The sequence below is a fragment of the Platalea leucorodia genome (genome assembly GCF_965183815.1).
Source record: "Platalea leucorodia genome assembly, chromosome: 7".
NCBI lineage: Eukaryota > Metazoa > Chordata > Aves > Pelecaniformes > Threskiornithidae > Platalea > Platalea leucorodia.
In genome coordinates this window covers 52518128-52538532 of record NC_138829.1, presented here as the reverse complement: position 1 = coordinate 52538532, position 20405 = coordinate 52518128, and the positions used below count along the sequence as shown (strand labels likewise).

The 20405-nt window shown below is 38.8% G+C and overlaps 1 protein-coding gene across 3 annotated transcripts in view; it reads left to right on the top strand.

Moving 5' to 3' along the window:
• Positions 1-20405, top strand: part of LRP5 (LDL receptor related protein 5) — a gene marked incomplete at its 5' end in the record, with an annotated part of 238636 nt that overhangs the window by 129274 nt on the left and 88957 nt on the right. For all 3 annotated transcript variants that reach the window (XM_082318162.1, XM_082318164.1, XM_082318163.1), the window contains 2 exons: positions 3233-3429; positions 5424-5555. In XM_082318162.1, the coding sequence (XP_082174288.1) occupies positions 3233-3429; positions 5424-5555 (329 nt within the window). The remainder of the gene's footprint in view (positions 1-3232; positions 3430-5423; positions 5556-20405) is intronic.

The window sequence follows — 20405 nt, the reverse complement described above, 5'->3', positions numbered from 1 at the left end:
TTTCGGTTGGTGGCTCCCGTCCAAGTGTGCTGTTTAGTTTTGGCTTTTGTAGACACAGAGAGGTGACCCTTCAGACAGGGCAGACCTAGATGTTTAAGACTGCACCTTCAATTCTATGCAGTGGTCAGTGGGCAGGTTGTGTTGATCCTGAAGGGTGAGTGTCATCTGCCAGTGAAATGTCCTGCTGAGGAGGCAAGTCTCTTGCATTCTGGTCTGGCTTTGGTCTTCACATAGTTTAAAATGACATTTTCATTTTCATGATTTCATAACATTTTAAATGTATGTGTTATAAAATCATTTTGCTTTGGTAAAAAGTTGGAGGAGTTTTATTTTACTTATATCTGTGTAATAGAACAATATGCCTCCCCCCCAAAAACCACTGTATTTTCTGTGGTGTTTTTCATTTTTTTTTACTGAGGTGCATTCTGTGTTCGATTTTCACACTTATAAAAGAGGAATAATAATATTGACATCCTTTATAAAACGCTCTTAAGTTCCTTTGAGAGCACTGTGTAAGAGCTAGATAATGGTGGCATTGTAGTAAGTGACAAGTACTGACTGACAGTCAGAAGCATAGAAAAGTGAAAAGGCCTTTACGGAATGGAGTGGTAGCTCAAAGGCTGGGTGCAGGTTCATAGACAGAAGGAAAATGCTCTCTCAAAATTCAAAATCTAAGAGAGATTTTTATACAATACAACATGAATATATTTCTCTGATTTGGGGGTGAGTGGCAGAGGGTAAGATTTCCAGACTGATTCTGCAGTTATCATGCACATATAAATTGTATAAAATTTACTTGCATGTATGTGTAAAAGCTTAAAGTTGTAATTGGTAAGTAAAATTTATTTTGCTCATTTTAAGGTAGAGAAAGGCCACCTGAAAGGGAGCAAGCCTTTGAATACACTAATTCCAGCAACCTGTCCAAATTACTTTGTTATAGATTAATGCATATCCACCACCTCCCAAGCAGTTTTCCATTGAACCATAAATGAAATAGTATTTCAGGAAAAATTAAGGTATTTTGAATTAAAAAAAAAAAAAAAAAAAGCTCACTGGTGTACACTCCTTACATATTTTACTCAACTGCTGGAGGGTGTAAATGCACACTTGATGTCAGGATATTCCTATGCAGGATGCATTTTGGAAATTGCTTGTGTCTAACTGCACGTGGACTTCCAGGCATTGTCCAATATAATAGCTTGATGTCATTTAGCTGTGTATATTTCATATTGTTACCATATGATAAAACTCCTTAAAATGTTATGCATATTAATAAAATGCCATTAATATTGATCTTAATTTTAACTCTCTTAAAATGAAATTTTTATTTATTCTTTTTTCCCTTCCACTGATCAGTTTTAAAACAGAAGTCTGTGAAGTTGGGACTCTTAGGTTCTGGTGTCAAGGTAGACTTCAATAATGGTTCAAACTAGATGAGAACTTTGGAGGTTGCTTCTGTTCCTTAAACACAGAGCAAAATAAGTTTCACCCAGACTTTTCAATAAAGAAATCCTGTGGTGGTTCAAATGCTTCTCCCCTCCTGTCCCAGAATCACTTCAGAATTCAAATAAAAAGGAAATTTGCATTCTGCATGATGGATTAATGTTACTGGAGCAGTCTGCCTGTTACATCTTAGAGAGCTTCAGTTTGCAAGCACATCAGCTGGAACTGTTTCAAAGGATGTAATTACAGGAGAAGGGGAGACTTGATATCTAAGAATGATGGAAATAGGGGCAATACATAGTGGAAAACAGCTGCTACGATACTAGAATACAGCCACTGCTGTTACTAGTAAAGAAGCTACAGCAAAGGTGAGAATGGAAAGAGAAAGTGAAATCAGTATTTCTGTTTATTCTGTTGTGTTCTGTGGTGAGACAAGTAGTGATAATTTGAAGGACAGAAATTTTTAGAGCAGTTTCAATTTTATCTTTAGAAGAGAAAGAATAGTCATAACTTTGTTTTCTTTTTTCCACATTACCTGGTTTGTACATGTATATGCAAATACTTGTTTGCGTGTGTCAGTCTGTTTTAAATTTGTCCACGTCTGAATACATATGAAGAATTTTGGGGGTACTTTTTATATATATATCCCCACCCCCCCCAATGCAAATTGTACCTATGCTGCTCAAAATGAAGCAGAATCCTTGCCCTGCCAAACATTAGCTGTTTTTTGTTTTTTTTCTTTAATCTCTTCAATGGAAAAAATTTAAATGCAGATCTGAATATAGGTATAAGAAAAATACGTTCCTCACTTTCCTTCAGGACTTCAGCTTTCTCAAAGCTGTATGATGAAAAATTTTGAGTACTGGTTTGCTGTGTCAGAACACTGGTTTGAAGGTGTGTGTATGCCTTTGTGTTTGTGCATACATAAAATGCACGAATTTTCTGAAAACTGAGTTCATATTGTTTTGACTGAGGAATTGTCAAGTGTGTTTTCACTGATTTAGTAAATGTCTCAAAAACTACTGAATCTAAATTATACAAATTTATTGCAATATGTATAAATTTGGAGATTCCCTGAGTTCAGAAAACATGTTGGAAATGTGTGTTTTGTGGCTTTCAGTTCAGATAATAACCAATGTGAAAATATATGCATCCCCAGAAGAGGTGTGGCTAAATGAGGTCATTGAAAAACATCTGAAATATTTTTTATTTAAATTAATTACAAATATTTAGTCTTAGAAAAAATATAATTGACCCTTGCTCTACATTTAAAAATACAATGTGAAAAATATTTGTTTCTGCTGCTGACCAAGTTAAGAAGGGTAATTTAAAGGGACTCTCGGGTTGTTTCGTCCTTTTCCTGCTACAAGAAAGGACTGAGTGCAACTGAAGTCCTGGGCAAAGATGTCATATATTGCATAGGGGCGACAAAAATGCAATGTTTTAATTGGAGGAGCACTCTTCGGATCTGTGTTTCCTCCAAAAGGCAATTGTATTCCTTAACAGCCCTGTTAAGGAACTTTGGTGTGGGTCAGTGTGGAGACGAATCGGATACCGTGTCCTTATGAAACCCAGTATATTTGTGTCCTTATTGCTATAAAGGGGCAAAGTCTTGTTTTACATTTTTTCAGTCTGGTTAGCACTTTTATCATCAGGTGAATCTCTTGGTCCAGTGAATTTGTTAAAAGATGATGATTCCTATATGAGTTTTTACGAAGCCAGACTTTTTTTCTGTGTGGTAGCAAGTGGAAGCAATGCATTTTTAATCCTTGCTCTTTCTTTCATCTAGGCAAAAAGTTGTTGAAGGTAGCCTTACTCATCCCTTTGCACTGACGTTGTCTGGGGACACTTTGTATTGGACAGACTGGCAAACGCGATCCATTCATGCCTGTAACAAAAGGACAGGAGAGAAAAGGAGAGAAATACTGTCTGCCCTATATTCACCGATGGACATCCAGGTCTTAAGTCCAGATCGGCAGCCATACTGTATGTTTTACTTTTCCCTGAAACTTTTTGCATGACTGTTATGTATCTGTCAGGAAAAAAGTTAATAATAAAAATGGTTAGTGTGATGTTGTAAGGTTTTGAACACTTGTCAGGGGATTGGTTGCTAAAGGTGTAAGTACCCGAATCCTGTACCTTTCTTTGAAAATTCCAGCCTGAATTGGTATGAGCTCATTTATCATCCCAGTTGGTAACAAAATCCAAAATCCAGTGCAGTACTTCAGTGACATCTTTTAATTTGGAATATCTGAATGAGAATGATAAAGACTCACCTGACATCTTTTTAACACCATTATTTTAAAGACAACTGAAAAAAATGCTTATCATTACTTTTTTTTTTTATAAATAGAATTACCACAAAATATGTAATGTTCATGTTGTACTTATAAGTGTGGCTTTTGCAGTCCAGACTTGATAATTTTTATCTTCAATATGTATGAATGTTTCAGTATGGAAGGGATTTAGTTCTGAGCTTTTATATGAAACATATACGTGCCTCTATTATTTCATTATGTATGATGCTACTTCAAAGGAAGGTAGGTGTAGAGAATTGAGAATTGAATGAGGCTGTATATATCTTGTATATGCACGTGATTCCATGTGGTGGTTGGTCTAGGGTTTTTTTAGGTTTGTGAGAATGGGACTTAAAAGCAATAGTGTGGAAATGTATGTAATTGAGTAGCTATGAGAAGAATCATGTCTTGTCTTGAGGAGATACTCTTGCCATTTGGATTGGCATCTTTATTTATGCCAACTGTAAAGTCTGCTTCCCTAAAGATAACATCTGTTGTTCCAGTAAAGTTTACAGGATGTCAGTAAACAGGCTTGAAATTAAGCAAAAGGAGATTGGAGATCATCTTGGTGATAGAACATGTGCAAGTTTTCATTGAAATTGTCGGGTATGCACAGCACCCTGGTTTATCTCACAGCTCCAGATAAGAGTTTGTCTATGCTGAATTCTTGTCATTGCTTTTAGCTCACTCAGGGAATGTCCCAGCCTTGGGTTATAGTATTTCTGGGTCAGTCACAAAGAAAATATGGCGCAGAGGGAAATAGCATATGCTGAAAATAGCTCAGATGCCATTGACTTCATTAAGATCAGGCTTGGATTCCTTGCTGTCCCTTTTTTTCCTCTTTGTGACTGTGAGTGGAAGTAACACAAGCCAAATTACCCAGAAATTTTGTTGTTTTATATTAAAGCAGTTCAGATGCTTATTCAAACTGTGATTGATTTTGGAGAGCTCTTGCACAACTTGCAATTTTTTTTTTAATAGCTGGCAATATTCTCCGTAATTATTTATGGTTACAGTTTCATCTCTTGCTGCCATTTTTTTCCCATGTAAATGAAATAGGTGCGCACGGTTGTTGTGTGTCCGTCCCTGCCCATGCCCTCCTTCCCATGCCCCCCCCCCCCCCCCCCCCCTTTACGTTTTCAAAATTGCTGACTTTACGTGTTGCTCCTCTGGATTTCCTGGTGATTCAGGGATATGTCTTGCTGTGAAAGGTTTGCAGTAGGAAAAGATATTTCCAACATGCAACAGTATTGTAATAGAGGAATTGTACAAATTGTTATGTTTTCCCTTCTTTCATAGAACTAGTCAACACCCCCCCACTCTCCCCCTCCAAGCCCTGTTTTCCATTTTCATGATGCTTAGCAGACCCAGCATCCACAAAGTAACTGATGTCCAAAGCTCTTAGCTGTGTTCAGCTTTAGAAACATAGAAAGACCTGTATAGTGAGAATGTGCTGAGCTGTCAGCTCTTTCAAAATCAGCTTTTGTGTGCATCTCAGTTTAGGTGCCCCGAGAAGTAAGATGCTGGGGAGGGGGGAATCAAACACTTTATTTTGTGGTTCCTCTGTCTTTTAGCACTAAAGCTTGTGCCAGTCATTTGGGATCTATAATTTCTTCCTCATGGAGAAAAGAGGGCTTTCGGGGTTCTAGAAAAATGAAAATAAATCTGTCTGGTTTCTTGAAGTTCACACTCCATGTGAAGAAAACAACGGTGGTTGCTCCCATCTGTGCCTGCTGTCTCCAAGAGACCCCTTCTACAGCTGTGCCTGTCCCACTGGTGTGCAGTTAGAAGACGATGGCAGGACATGCAAATCAGGTAGGAGCTTGGCTTTTCTACAGTGACAGTGTTGACTTAGTTTGGGTTTGCCACTTAAAAGCTGAGCCTTGAAGAAGTGAGTTGAGAGAAACTGCCTGACACAGTGAAATGTTACTCTTGTCCTGATGAAGATGGCAGAAATTTTGCACCCAAATCTCCTGCCAAGCTACCAAAGATGGTGATTTTTATGAACTAAGTAATCCCTTGCCTCGAAGTCAGAGAATTTTGACTGTATTTTGTGTCTTTTGACTGTATTTTGTGTCTTTTGACTGTATTTTGTGTTGCCAGTTTTCTGTAGGAATGAAGTAATATGTGGAGCCCATTGCAGAAAAATTTTATTAGAAGTAAGCTATTGTAGGACATCTTTCTCTCTGGACAGTGGACCATGGACAGAGTTCTGCTCCCTCCCACTCTTTGTCCAGTACTGGTCAATGATGCAGTAGTGGTGGCCAAGTTGTTGCCTTCCAGTTGCATCTCAAAGTTAGCAATATGCTTGAGATGTTTCTGCACACATGTGCCAAAAATTTGCTCAAGGCCATGTCCGCATGCCCATGCACTATTTTAGAGATAACCCAGTGATTTGCCCCTGCTTCAATTAGTTTTATAATGAAATAATCTGTAATAATTCAAAATTAAGATTTAAACTAAAAATACCATTTTTCTGGTTCTTAATCATCCCTCTGTTTCCCTTTGTGCTACTCTGTAGGAAGGATTTATGAGAAAATTGCACTAGAAATATTTTCTTCCTGGGTCTAGTTTGTGTTTTTTGGACATTATATTTAATTTTAAAAAGTGAGTCAAGGCTTTGTGTGAAGAGGCTTATAAAGTTTGCTGCTTGAGATAATTAAGCTAGAGAAAATAATGTTCTAGGTGGCTGTTCCATGTCACAGAGAAGTAGGAGAGGTTTGTATATTACCAGTAGAAAGCTGTTTAGGGAATAACAGCTAGAGTATATGGTTTAATTGAAAAGTATAACTAGATGCATATTTCGTATCCATAAGTTGAATCAGTCTAGTGGCATACTTTGAAAGCTTGGTTTTATCATTGATCAGGAAGCCTCTTTTAAAAATGCATCTTACAAAAGCAGGCAATTAACACCGATATGGCGGTAGGACACTAGGAGGCAAGGTTTTGGAGAATGTTCTGCCAACAGGCTAAAAGACACTGTGCTGCCTCTCTCTGATGCGTTTTCAAGGAGTCTAGTCAAAGAGTATAGTTATTTTCTGATGTGGCTTGATTCCTCTAGGTACTAAGGCAAGCATAATAGATTCCTTTCATTTGTGAACTTGAAGCAGAATTTGAACACTGAACCTCCAGGGTTTAAGGGCCAGCTTTATTAGCTCATCCTGCTGCAATAAAGGCTTATAAGGTAGTTCTTGCAGCTGCTGAAAGTCCTTTCTCTTTCCTCCTTCCAGCTTTGGAAAGTTTCCCTTTCAGAGCTTTTAAAAAAACATTGCTGAATGCTCAGGACAACCTTTTCAGGCGTTCATATTGACCTCGTGCTTCTGGCAGTGGGAATGAAGGTCAGCCTGCTTTTGGCATTTTGGTGGATAGCACAAGCAGGAGTGACTGCTTATACTGTGCTTTCACCTTTCCATTGTCAGGCCAGACAATCTGTCAAGGGTATTCTGTCAAAGGAGGGCAAAAAAGTGGGATGGGAACAGGAAATCTGGTTTTGCAGAAGAATGTGGCCTTTTGGTTCAGTTTTATGGATTATTTCTTTCCCAAGCTCCACTTCTTTTGTTGTCCTGTCTGCTGTATGCCAACATCCATCTGCTTCTCTTTCCCCTTTTATTAATTAACTGCTTGGTTGCAAGGAACTGACTTTTTGTTCTCTGCAGGAGTCCTTTGTAGTAAAGTTGTATCAGGAACTATGGATGCAACAGTGTTGACCACCTCTCCATTTTGTTCCCTATTGGCTTGGGCAAAAGTGCAAAAGTACAAAGTCACTTTGGCTTTGACTTCAGGCTTTTAAGTAAATTACACAAATGCTACTGGAGATTTGTCTGCAAGAGGAAAAAACCATTTTGTTCTTAAAATCTGTGTCCACATGGGGAGTTTACTGGTGCAAATATAACTATATAATGTTACTGTATGTATTCTTGTGCAGAAGAGCACTGAGGCTCCTAGGGGATTTCAGCTCCCTTGGATATTGAAGAAATACATATATTGGTAATGTTCAGGTATGAGAGCTCTGTAGCTCTTTCCACAGGGTGTTGAATGGTAATGGGCCTAGGTAATTAGGAAAACATGAATTCAAGGACAGGCTGTGCCACTATTTGCTTTGCTGTAGGTTATGTCTGTATGCATTGAAACTCTGAAACTCTGGATTTTTACACTGTTTCTCAACATAAAACTGTTGATATGCTGAAGCCATAAGTATTATGTCTGTGTTAAAAGAATAGTTCATTATTCTGTAGTTTTGGCTTTTAGTGTTGATTCATTCTTGCTTTCTCTCTGGTACTAAACAGTTGCTCTGAATAAATAAAAAAATTATCTCTACAGTAGATATCCATCACTAATAACAGATATTAAACATATGGATAGATTCCAATTGGCATCAAGTATAAGTTCCTTGCTGGGAACGTGTATGTGTTACGTGCAGGTCGATGCTTTGTGTTGCTTCCCTCCAGACCTGTGATATTAAGTCTGTTTTCCTCTGTTGGCTGTGAAAATGCTCTGGACTTGCTTGAAGTTCCCATATCAACAAGCAGAGTGGTCATAAGTTTATACCTGACCATGTACACTTAGCAAAGTGAGCATTGAAGCTATGATCTTTGGAATTACTTAAGAAGTTGCGTTGGACCACTACTGTCTTGGTGGATGTGTCCAAATAGATGATTTTAGATAGGTATCTGAACCCAGTCTTGCCTGTGTAGAAGATAATGAAGTCACAGTTTTTAATGCCCATCAGAGCCCGATGGCTCTAGTCTGAAGTGCCTGTGGAGCGTGGGCTAGTCAGTAGTAACTCTTAGAACCTCATAACTTCCAGGAATGACTGACCTCTGAAATTTCACGTTTCAAAACGGAGCTTCATTTCTTAGACCAGGTGGCTTTCTTCATTTGTGTGTGTTTGGTTTTTTGTTTTGTTTTGTTGTTTTTGTTTTGTTGGGTTTTTTTTTGTTTGTTTGTTTTGGGGTTTTTTTGGGTTTTTTTTTGGGGGGGGGGGGGTGTTTGTTTGAAAGTCTTCTCTAAGCCAGCTTGAGCGATGGCATGAATGTTTGAGAATGGAACAAAGGTTTGGTTGCAGTCATTTAAAAAGGGATATGTAATTCTACCTAATTAGCTCTTTATTCATGCAGTCATACAATTGTAAACCTGCTTTAGTTAATCTTCAGTTTCTTGCTTTAGATGCTTTCTGATGCAAATAATCAAAATCTTAAGACCAAAGTAAAAATTATGTATGTTCTATGCATATTTTCAGGGAAGCGAAGTTTGGTTTGATCAACAATGGACAAGCAAATAGGCCAGTTTAGAAAGCAGAGCAGAAGTGTGGAAATTTTAAAAGCTTGGGGACTTTCTTTCAGTCTTTTTGCTGACTTAGGGCTATCCTGAGGTTTTTCTTTCTTTCTTTGTTAAAGGATCACATTTATCTTCTTTATGAACAGAATTATTTTGATTCATGAGTCTTTTGTTTGTCTGTGAGGGCTCTTTTCAGGGAGTTGTTCCTTTTCCTTCTGTCCTGAGGTTCCCTTCCTAGGATTCTGTGAGTTCTGTTGTTCGGCTAGTAGTAGTTTGAAGTGTTGTGAGAAAGAAAAATGTATTAATAGCTAGTGTCATGTCTCCAACAGTAAGCCATTTGAACCTTACTTACCTTGCAGGGCAGAGTCTTCACGTGATAGCTGCATGTGATCTCCTTTGAGCAGCTTCATCTTCCTCATGCTTCTCATTCTTGCTTTCCTTGGTGCACAGTGAACGACATGAATTTATCTGTTTCTCACTACAGCTCTGGCGCACCTTTGGTGTAATTTGCACCACTTAATGTGAATATTTCTAGGCAAAATGGAGCCAGGGTCTTTCCATCCTGTTCTGCTTTCATGGAGCAGGTTTGCTTTGCTCTACTAGGTAGAGGTGCAGTCTCAAAATGTTGGATGACTCCCCCTGCTTTTTCCTTCCCTCTTTGACTTGACCATGTGGTTCAGTTTAATCATGTTAAAGCAAGTGTAGAGGTTTGTTGTATATCTTGTCAGTTAACTATGATTAAACCCTGACCCCAGTCTCTTGTATAACAGCTATCTGTATGCATCCTTCCAAGATTGAGCCGGTTTCTGTAGACAGCGTTCAGCAGCCCGTTTCTCTTATGTTTCTGGAAAATATATAATTTATTTCTGCTGTATTCAGCGTTGCTGGCATACAGCTATTGCTGCAGGCCTTCTAAAAGAATGTCAAAAGCCTCATCTTTTTTCTTAGAAGTGGATATATTTCCCTTTAAGTGATCCATACCATACAGCATTGTGCTCAGCAATAAAAGCTGGGGTAAAGAAGGAGGAAGGGGGGACATTTGGAGTTATGGCATTTGACTTCGTGAGTCACTGTTACGTGTGATGGAGCCCTGCTTTCCTGGAGATGGCTAAACACCTGCCTGCTGATGGGAAGCAGTGAATGAATTCCTTACGTTGCTTTTTTGGCGCATGTAGCTTTTGCTTTACCTATTAAACTGTCTTTATCTCAACCCATGAGTTTTCTCACTTTTACCCTTCCCATTCTCTCCCTCATCCCACTGTGGGGAGCGAGTGGGCGGCTGGGTGGGGCTGAGCTGCCCACTGGGGTTAACCCACAACAACTGTGCAAACAGTAGCTGTTTTCTTTATCTTCTCTGGAGTTTGGAGGGGAAGCTATTCATTTCTGTAAAGTCTTCCTTTTAATTTTGCATGATGTGTTTTAGTCTCTAATATGAGGGAAGTTCCTCATGATATTTTATCTGCTCATTTTGTGCTGAGTGATATTCTCTGTTTCCTGTGCAACCTGTGGCAGATGTACTTTTAATAGATCAAACATTCCTGAGTGTTATACAGATTTGTTATATCTAAATTTCTCTCCAACTGAATTTAAGTCTCCATTAAGAGGAATCTTTTTGTGCTTGCTTCCAGAAAAAAACCCCAAACCTTTCCATGCATTTCTGTAGGCATTGCTTACACTGAAATCTCTTGGAGATTTAATTTTGCACTGATTTATTTTCTTTCCATTTGTATTGGGAAAGATCATAGAATCATAGAATCGTTAAGGTTGGAAAAGACCCTTAAGATCATCGAGTCCAATGATGAGTCTGTTCCCTTTCTTGTACTTGAAAGCGAGATGAGAGACCTCTTGGTAAGAAGGCATGTGGGTGGTTGAAGTATAGGTGTATTTGCATGCTATGCAAACAATAGATGACAAATGTGACATCAAGTGCAACTTGAGCAAGTATTTGACGGGGGAAGCATTTAGTGTCAAACTGCATCAGCAGTCTTTCATCATAGCTAGACTACTCCTATCTTCTACAGCTAAATCCAGGCTCTAATCTTTAACACCAGTAAGACCTTGATGTCCATCTATATGAGATATCCCTTCTCTGTCCATGACCTCCAAGTTTGCCATACTCTCAGATAAATGCTCTTGGTATTTTGAAGCACGCACAAAGGAGCGATGCCTGGAACTAAGGGCAATGCCAACTGAAGTATGTTCCTTTAATACGCGGAGCATTGCTCGGTATAGATCTAAGTCAAGGAGCATCTGGACAACACTCTTAGTCATATAGTTTAGTTTTAGGTAGTCCTGAGAGTAACAGGGAATTGGACTCTGATCTTTATGGGTCCCTTCCAACTCGAGATACTCTATGATTCTAAGTAGACTGAGCACAACCATCTCCAGCAAGGGCTATAAAAACATAAATGATTTTCTGCAATAACTGAAGACAAGGAATTTGGCTGCAAAAGCAATAACATAGTAACGGTACCTTAGCTTCTCCTTACCTTGGCATTATTACTGAACTAGGAAAAAGTAAATGCCCATATACTGTGGACAGCTTTGTGAGCTTGATGCTATACTTGCAATGCTTGGTAATAGATTACTTCTATCAGGGGTCTCTTCCTAAAGGCTGTGTAAAAAAATTCAGCTGGTTAATATGTTAAGGATAAATGCCCAAGCTTACATTTACTCCAACTAGTGACTTGCTTTAAAATTTGACAAAGGGGAAAGTATAGGGCAGAAATAAAGGAAATTAGGCTATTTGCATCCCTCTAAAGAGCAGAACCTATTAGATACTGCAGCTGAATACAGATACAGAAAATCCTCTGGTACAATGGCAAGTGCCTGCTTGGTCCCCTGACTGGATAAATGATACTATTTTGGTTGTTAACACATCTTTTTTCTTCTGTGGTTCTTTCTGGTTTCCTCTTCTCGGGTGCTTTTATATATATTTATACATAAATGTGAGATTTTTAAAAGACCCTTTCAAGTTTAAATTTCTCATTCTTAAGCTAGAGATAATCTCGAGGTGAGTTGGTAAGTTGAGTAGCGTACACTGAAACGTGATTTGTCCATTTCATGATGGTACTGAAAACCTGGCCCTACTGAGATCACAGGAAAGCTCCCATAAGTTTCCCTGGGACCAAGGATTGCATCCAAGATCCTCTTTGGATATTTTTTGATGCACTTTAATAACCCTAAAATGTTTGTTGTTGTTATTTTAAATTCCTTACATTGTCTGGAATGAAGGAGGATCACCTTTATTGTGTTGGGGTAAATTGGCTTACAAGTTAGGGTATGTTTTGAAAAAATATATAGCATGCTTAGTGTGTGCTATAAATGCTCAAGTGCAGGAGCTTCTGGTGTTTGTATGTCACAGGTTACCTGTGAATGGTCTGTTGACATAGCTGGCAGGTTTGATGTTGAAACAGGTACCTGAGTTCTTAATTACATTGGTGGCTTCTTTACCCCAGCAAATCTACTGTTACAGAAACGAGAGTTTACGCTACTTGAGATGTGGAAATTAAACTCCTATTGTACGTCAGTGTGAGCATTCCTTAAAGCTAGCATAAGACCTGCTGCCATATGTTTAGCTTTGAACATAATATGAGTCAAACTAAAAAAGTTACTAATTTTCAGAACTTTCTTTTAGTTAATCCATGGCAGGAGGGTGGTTGTTTTAAAGCAGTAACAAGGAGAATTTCTTCCCTTTCTGCTTCCCCCCTCAAATGGGTAATAGGTACTTTCTAGAAATGTGGTTCCTTTAAGATATCTCAGTCTAGATGTTTAACTAGCCAGCTGCTTTTGCAGTAATCTTGTCCCTGGTATGTCAGAATGCAAGTGATCATTTGAGACATATGGCATGTTGACCTCAACTCGCCAGAGACATGTTTCTCCAGTTGAAGGCAACTGTTATTTGCTTGAAAGTGGGAGAGCTTTGGCTGTTGAGTCAATCTCATATGGTGGTAGGAGCTGTAGGGTTTATGCCCGGAAAGTATGACAGCTGTAGTTTCTCAAATGAGCTAGGAAATTCTGTTTTCTCAAATGAAAACCAGGGGGAAAAAAAAAAGTTCATAATTGGAGAAGGCCCTAGCTTCAGGTGTTTGAAGAGTCAGCATCCCTTATTTATCCTTGATCCTGTTGTCGATGCAGTTGATCAGGGTTGGGTAATATTCCCAGGGTCTTATTTCTCCTTTCTATTCTTCACAATGCAAACCAGAAAACAGTGGTTTTGGAGCCTGCTGGCTAATACTGCAGGGCTTATACTGTTTTTTGTGCAGGAGATAGAAGAATACTGAAGGAAGAAATGTTAAGGCACTTTCTTCTCATGCCCCGTTTGTTTCTTGGTGTACATCATGCATTTTTAAAGTTTCCATGTCTGCAGTCCCTTGGCTGAGCAATCATCAGCTTACTTGAGCAACTAAGCCTCCAAGCAAGACAAGCAGGCAAATACCTCCACTGTAAAGTATATCTTCTCATGCGATTTAACCACCAGAGAAGAAGGTCCCTTTGCATAACACGTCTTCCTGATTAATAAAGAGAAACAGTATGGACTAATCCAGACTTTCTGATTAAGTAGATCAACTACTAATTAGAGATGAATAGCCTCTTTGCAAAAGGAAAGGGCTAGGGAGACATTTGTTATTTGAGATAATTGCTGTAAATCAGCTCTTTCAAGTACCTGAGAAAGCTTCTGCTGGCATTGTGTGAATAACCTAAAAAAACTGTAAGGAGTCTTCTGGTACTTGGAAGATTCTGGAAGAGAAATCTTGCATATCAGTAGATAAACTCTGATTATATTCTAGCATTTATTTGGGGCTGTATTGGAGCACTCATATCCTAATCTGTTTGTCCTGAGGAAAATAGACAAAAGGAAAACTCTGTTTTCCCGTATTTCCTAGAACCTTGACAGCCGCCCACATGCCTGTCTCTCCCCCTTGCCCACTCTGTGATTGAAATGCAACTGTGGAAAACCGCGATCTTTTGGTTGCAAGATGCTTTGGCTTCATAGGCATCTTCTGTCCTGTGCCTGGTGTCTGACTGCCATAGGGAGATGTTATCCAGAAGTTCTGGGGGACTTTTTTCCCATTCCCTCTCTTCCTACTGCATTCCCAAAGGTGTATCATGCTTCCTTTGCTTATCAAGGAATTGTCTATCTCATGTTTTTCCTTTGTTAGGCTGAGACAGGGCTTCTTAAAGATCGCTGTGATCCTTCTCTGACGGAGGGATTTGTGTAATTGGCATCTTCCTCAATGCCAACAGCCATGTTAGTTCCCTAATCATAGCGGTGTCTTCCCTCCGGCCAGCAGATGATCTACTGAAAGGACTGTGGATGTTCTGCACCAGATGAGAGGGAAAGTTTGGATAATAGATCAAATGTACAAGTAGTCTATGGTGGTTCCTGAAAGGTGGAGAATTATCCAGGTTCCAGGCTATGAAAATGAGATTTCCTGAAAGGTGGAGAATTATCCAGGTTCCAGGCTATGAAAATGAGATGCAGTGGGTTGAATGAGGAAATAGCATTTCACTTGCTGGATCTAGACCCATGTTATACTACTTAGTCCGAACACATCGATTCTTTAGCACTAAAACAATGGGCTAGTGTGTTATTTACTCAGTAAGAAATAGTATTATGTGGAACTCAATTTCACTGAGATACCTTTTCAATACACCAGAAAGGGTTGTAAAAACTGTCCAGCAATGGGTACCTGACAATCTAGGAAATCTGGAGGTTACCTCTTCTATTTCTGCTCCATTTCATAAAAAAATCATGAGTGTTTTTTTTCTTTTATTCACGTGTAGATCTTGTTTGTTTTGAGTCTGTTTTCACCTTGCTTTTGTTAGTATGCTATGTTTATGATTTTATTTGATACGTATGAGAAGATTACTTTACTTTCTATTTGTAGCAACTTTTATCTTACTAAATGGGGAGTACTTTGTGTAGTGATAAAATGAAATAGCCTTATATGGAAATGGCCTGGTTAATAATTTCGTTGGATAAAAGCCATTAGAAACATGCTGTAAGGAAGAAACCTGGAGGGAGTGAGGAGCATTCTGGAAGGTCTGCCATATCATCTTCCAGCTCTGTTGTCAGTGGTTTTGCTGGGCTAGTGAATGAAACTCTCTGTTTTCGGGCTTTGGTGCATGTTTCCGATTTATAACTACTTTCCGGGGGGGGGGGGGGGGGGAGAGAGCGAGAGCGTGCGTGCGTGTGTGTGTGTCTCGATTGATTCTGGTTTTATGCTGCAGGAGAACCACACCCTGGGTCTGCACTCAAAAGGTTTATGTGTAAACTTTGTTGTCTTGCATTCACCATGGGCTAAGTACATGCACATGGAAAGTTACCAAGACCCAGTGATATCTGCTTAAGCTGCTGTAGCTTCACTGCCGCTTCAAACATTGGGTGGCCAAGCTCTATTTTACTGCATCAATGTAGCAACAGTGAGGTTTAGACACTCCCCAGATTTGCAAACTCTAATTTACAGTTGTTTATAACTTTTTTCCATGATGTTTACCCATTGACAGATGATTGTGTTAGCAAAGAATTGAATTTTCTGTGGCTCCATCATACTTGGAACATAATAAATAACTCTTAAACTTCAAAGCATTATACGGCTATCAGCCTCAGAGAGGGCCCGTGGGATGTATTTGTTTCTGTTTGTGTAAAGGAGGACAGCAGTGCAGAGAAAATAATATGTTCAAGGTCTCTTGGTGAGTGGGAAATGTCTGCAATTAGACGTCAACAGAAGTGGGATTGTAGAAAAACTATGGTAAGTGTATTTCTGTTCAGTGGGTTTTTTTTAAAATATTAATTATGTATCTTGTTGGGTTGTAATGAATTTTTTATCATTGTCTGTGTGTATTTGGAGGTGTCACCACCAAAACTCTGTTTAACAGAAACTAGGTGATAAAATGGCTGTCACTCCTAAAGTCGGTGATTCCTTACTCTGAGCCACTGGGGTTGTATATCTCCTGCAGAGAATAGGTGCATTTAAATTTTAAAACTATGCTTTGCAAGGAAATATAAGAATCCAAAGACTGTACCCTCTTTCTAGCGGTGGGGATTTCTGATAGACTTTTTCTTGGCCCATCCTTTTTCCTGTGGCTTGCAATGAACTAAGAATTTTGTGCAAAGGGATGTTCATTTTTTTGTTAATAAAAAGTAGAAGTTGGGACTATGGTATCAGTAAACTAACATTCAGATTTACCACTTAACATTTCCAACTTTCTCTTTCTTTAAAGCACATAAAGTATAGACATACCTCAGGGTGGAGGGGTAAGACTTAGTTGTTCAAGTGCTTTGAGATTTTTGGATGAAACCTCTTGTATAAGGGCAGATTCTTTGCTTGGTACAGCAATAGCCAGACAGTGGTGCTGATCTTTGATTCTGGTTACTACCAGTGCAGTTATGACTGTTACACGAATGCTATTTTGAGTAAGTCTTCATAAGAGTTACCTGCTCCTCTGTCAGTAGTCACTTTACAAAGCTTTGTGCTCACAAGTGTAGTACTGGGTATATACAAACTTAAGGTGTCTCACAGAAGCTCAGTCCTAAATGAAAGTAGGGTAACTACAACTCCTGTGTTGCAACGGCTTTCTCTGGAAGAAACATTACTTTTGTCGTAGTCAGCTGTTTTATGCTAATGATCTTATCAGCTGTACAATATAATTAATATTCTGTTTGAGGGGTTTTTTTTTAGTGGCTGTATGAATGTGTCAAAACTCTGAATTGTAAGGTTTTTCTCTGGTTCAGGCAAAGTAACTGTTAGAAGTCTCCTGCTGAGATAATGGAAGAAACAGTAGACAATAGCTTTTCACTGTAACATGCAGACAGATATGATGTAATTTATGAGTTACGTGAGTGCTCTGGTATTTCCTTTCTTTGTCACAAGTGTTAGTTTTCCTTATGCCTACTTACCTTTCAGTTAAATCAAGTCCTGCCTGAATGTGGGCACTCAAAACATGCATTCAAAGAAACCTTTCCTGTTTCTAGTTTGTTGGTTGCATACTCCCACCGCACACAACTCAGTTTTAAATTCGTGAACGTGATGTGCGTTGCATGCTCTCCCCAATCCACAATGTCAAGTAGGAGAGTACATCGCCAGCTTTTCCCAGCCTGCCGCCATCACACAGTATGAAGCAGTGCCCCCTTCCTCTCAGACTGGAAGATAAATAAAGACCTGAACTGGGATGTGTAGTGCTGTTCATGTTGCAGCTGGCTCTGTTAAGGTATCCAAGGAGAATATATGAAAAGAATTTCCATTTATTTCTAGGTATTACCAAAGTTTGTTTCAAGTCCTTAAATATTTTTGTTTCCTATGGAAGTTGAAGAGCAGGAGGGGGGTTTTACACAGCGTTGTTGATTTAAACCTCTCATAGTGAGTTTCATTACATCATTTTTCCTGTGGTGTGAAGAGCGGATAATGCTAAGCCCTTGTGCAAGATGTTGTAATTGTTTTGAATGTTGGCAAGCTTATTAAACAGCATGGCAACGTTACCTATTTTCGTACACTCCATACAGAATAATGAATTTTTCTCCCACCCCCCCCACCCCCACCCCCGCTTTGCCATACGCTGAAACTTTGCCAGGTAATTCACTGTATTACAACAACTAGCAAAGTCCCTTGCTTTGCTGATAAACCTTTTTAGTTTATCAAGAGTGCTGAGATAGCTGTACTCAAACAGCTTGTAAAAGAGTTGCCTGCAGTCAAAGTACTTCTAATGCACTCTTTTCAAAAAGTGCTTGCTATTTTATTCTTTGGAGAAGAGGTCAAAGCTTTCTCATTTTTACAGTTTATCTGATTTTTTTCCCCACAAATACAGAGATTTCCAAAGCTGCCTGTAAATAGACTGAGTCTATACATGCAGGTGCATGTACATGCACATACATAAAACTGGGGGAAGAGTCCCACAATGGAGTATTGTTCTAGCCTAATTAGCAGACAGACAAATGGGAAGGGAATAGCATGGCATTTTCTGGCATAGATTAGCAGAGGCAGCCACTGCAGTCTACATTTGTTTAGGTTGGGTGAATAAATTGGAGCATTTGTAACTGTATTATAGATGTCTTGTCACTTGTCAAATGTGAAGCAGGCCAAGGGAAGAATAAAAAAGTCTCTTGTCAAGCTGGTGAGATGGCCTGCTTCGCTGCTGTCAGCTCTGATTGCAGTTAATTTTGCAAATAGAATACAGTTGCCACTTCCAGCACTGAAGCATGAATGTTTAATAACGAGAGCACAAACGAACCAAATCAAAGTAAACACTATACCTAGCAAGGATATTAAAAATAATTGATTACTGGATATGGGAAGAAAGCATCACATGTATGAGCAAAAAAAAAAAAAAAAAAAAGGTCTCAACCTATTTCTATAGGATTTCTTGATTGCAAAGAGAGAATATAGTCTTCGGGGAGTGAGAATAGCTGCCTTGAATGGTTTTATTTTGTTTTTTAAATTCAGATATTGTTCTGCAAGTTAACCAGAACAGTTCATTGGCTTTTATGGATATTAGACCTACTGAAAAGTTCTGTGGAAGGTTTACAGAAAACTTCTGCTGAATAAAAAAAGACTAGAGAAAAATAAACAGTTCAAAGTTTAAACAAGTTGGAAAAATAAAACAACAATTTGAGCTTGGGTCTTTTAAAATGCTTTCTAAATGGAAACTTTAGAGGGACCTAATTCCTTCTCTTTTTCTGATCTATGGTTTGCATAGAGGACTTTACGTAAACTTCTGCTGAAGTGTTTGGTTGCTGCAATTGTGATGGTGGAAGAGCTTGCATTCCCTGCTCCTCCCAAAAAAGGCTTTTGTTCATTGTATGGTGTTATATATGACCATGTTATAGCAGTTAGCAATTCTGCTGGGAATCTCTTAATCATGTGGTTAAAAAAGTGACTGCGGTGAGAAAGGTTTTTGAAGATTAATTTAATTAAATAAATGCCATAGCACTTTAGCACTAGGTAAATACCTAGCTATAATGTATTAGACAGGTTCTAGGGTATCTAGGATAACACTAGGCAAGTCACAGCATAACACTTCTGTAGCCTTGAAAACATTCCTACCACGATTAATAATCAAAATACCTCCATGATACAGATAAAACTAATGAGCCAGACAAGCGTGTTTGTCCAGGTTTTTAGAGAGAGACGGTGTGAAGTTCTCATCTCTTAGTGATGTGCTCAGAGCCTGCTGCCAACTATTTTTCTCTAGCAGAAATTTGTTAATAGAGTCAAATATGGTTATAACCAACACTGTGATTTTTAGACTGTGTTGTAATAAAAGCACTTACCAAAAATTACCCACGATAATGATCTTTTACCAACTTTCAAGCAGGGGGCAGAATGTAGTGAAATAACATTTTCTGTGTTAACATTTTCTCTGTTCATGTGTTTTCTAAAGTCCAAGGACGTAGCTGTATGTCTGTCAAGAGTCTTGTTGTGTAATAATTTGACTTAAGTTGAAGCATCTCTACAGTAGAAATTGCCAAGCAGCCAGAACTTTAAATTGGCCAAGTAGCTCGTTCACCTTACTATTTCTTTTCTCCACAAGTCTCAGTTAGAGGTATGTTAGAAATCAGAAGAATTTCCCAAAAAGCATCCGGTTCAACTACTAATAAACTGTCCCGGTTGTCAAGTGAAGATTTTTTTTCTGGTCTGCTAGGTCAGTAGAGAAAAGTTTTCTTCTGCCTGTTTGTTTTTAGCCCTGTATGTCCGTGGGACAGAACTGAGGTTGGGAATATTTCTACAGTAGTGTTTGCCTGCAGATAAAGCCAGAGCAGCTGAATATGTCAGAAACAGGATTGTTTTCTTCCCTTTGCAAGAAGGTTGTAGTCGTTATATAATTGCTGATTCAAGGGGTCCTGGCTGTCCTGTTCCTGGTCAAAATATTATTTTGTATGCAAGTGAATGTGTGATCATATGCACAGGTGAACATATGACAGAGCTGGATGAGATAAAATTGAGTCCGATTATTGCTGCTGCGAGGAACTGAAGAGTGTTTTGGTACTGTGATTTTTAGGGGGGGTATTAACAGTGTCTTTCAGGCTGTTGTCTATCCAGCATCTCTAGGCATAATTTGGGCCTTAGACTGCCAGTTCTGTCCTCTGGTACGTTCAACTCTGACCTTGTTCACAGTGAACCAAGGTGAAGCTGCAATCAGTTGTGTGAAGAGGCTAAACATATGCATTTGATTCTTGTCTGTCTGTTCCCATGCAATGATGCTTGTAATGTTGGTCATCTTAGAAATACATGTAATATTGGTAATTGCTGTGTTTTTGCTAATGTAATGTTGGTTGTCTTAGAAATACATGTAATATTTGTAGTTGCTGTGCAGTTGCTAGGCATGTATTTGATGTTCCTCTGCTTCACACTACTCATACTTTAATATTATGATTGCAGACACATTAAT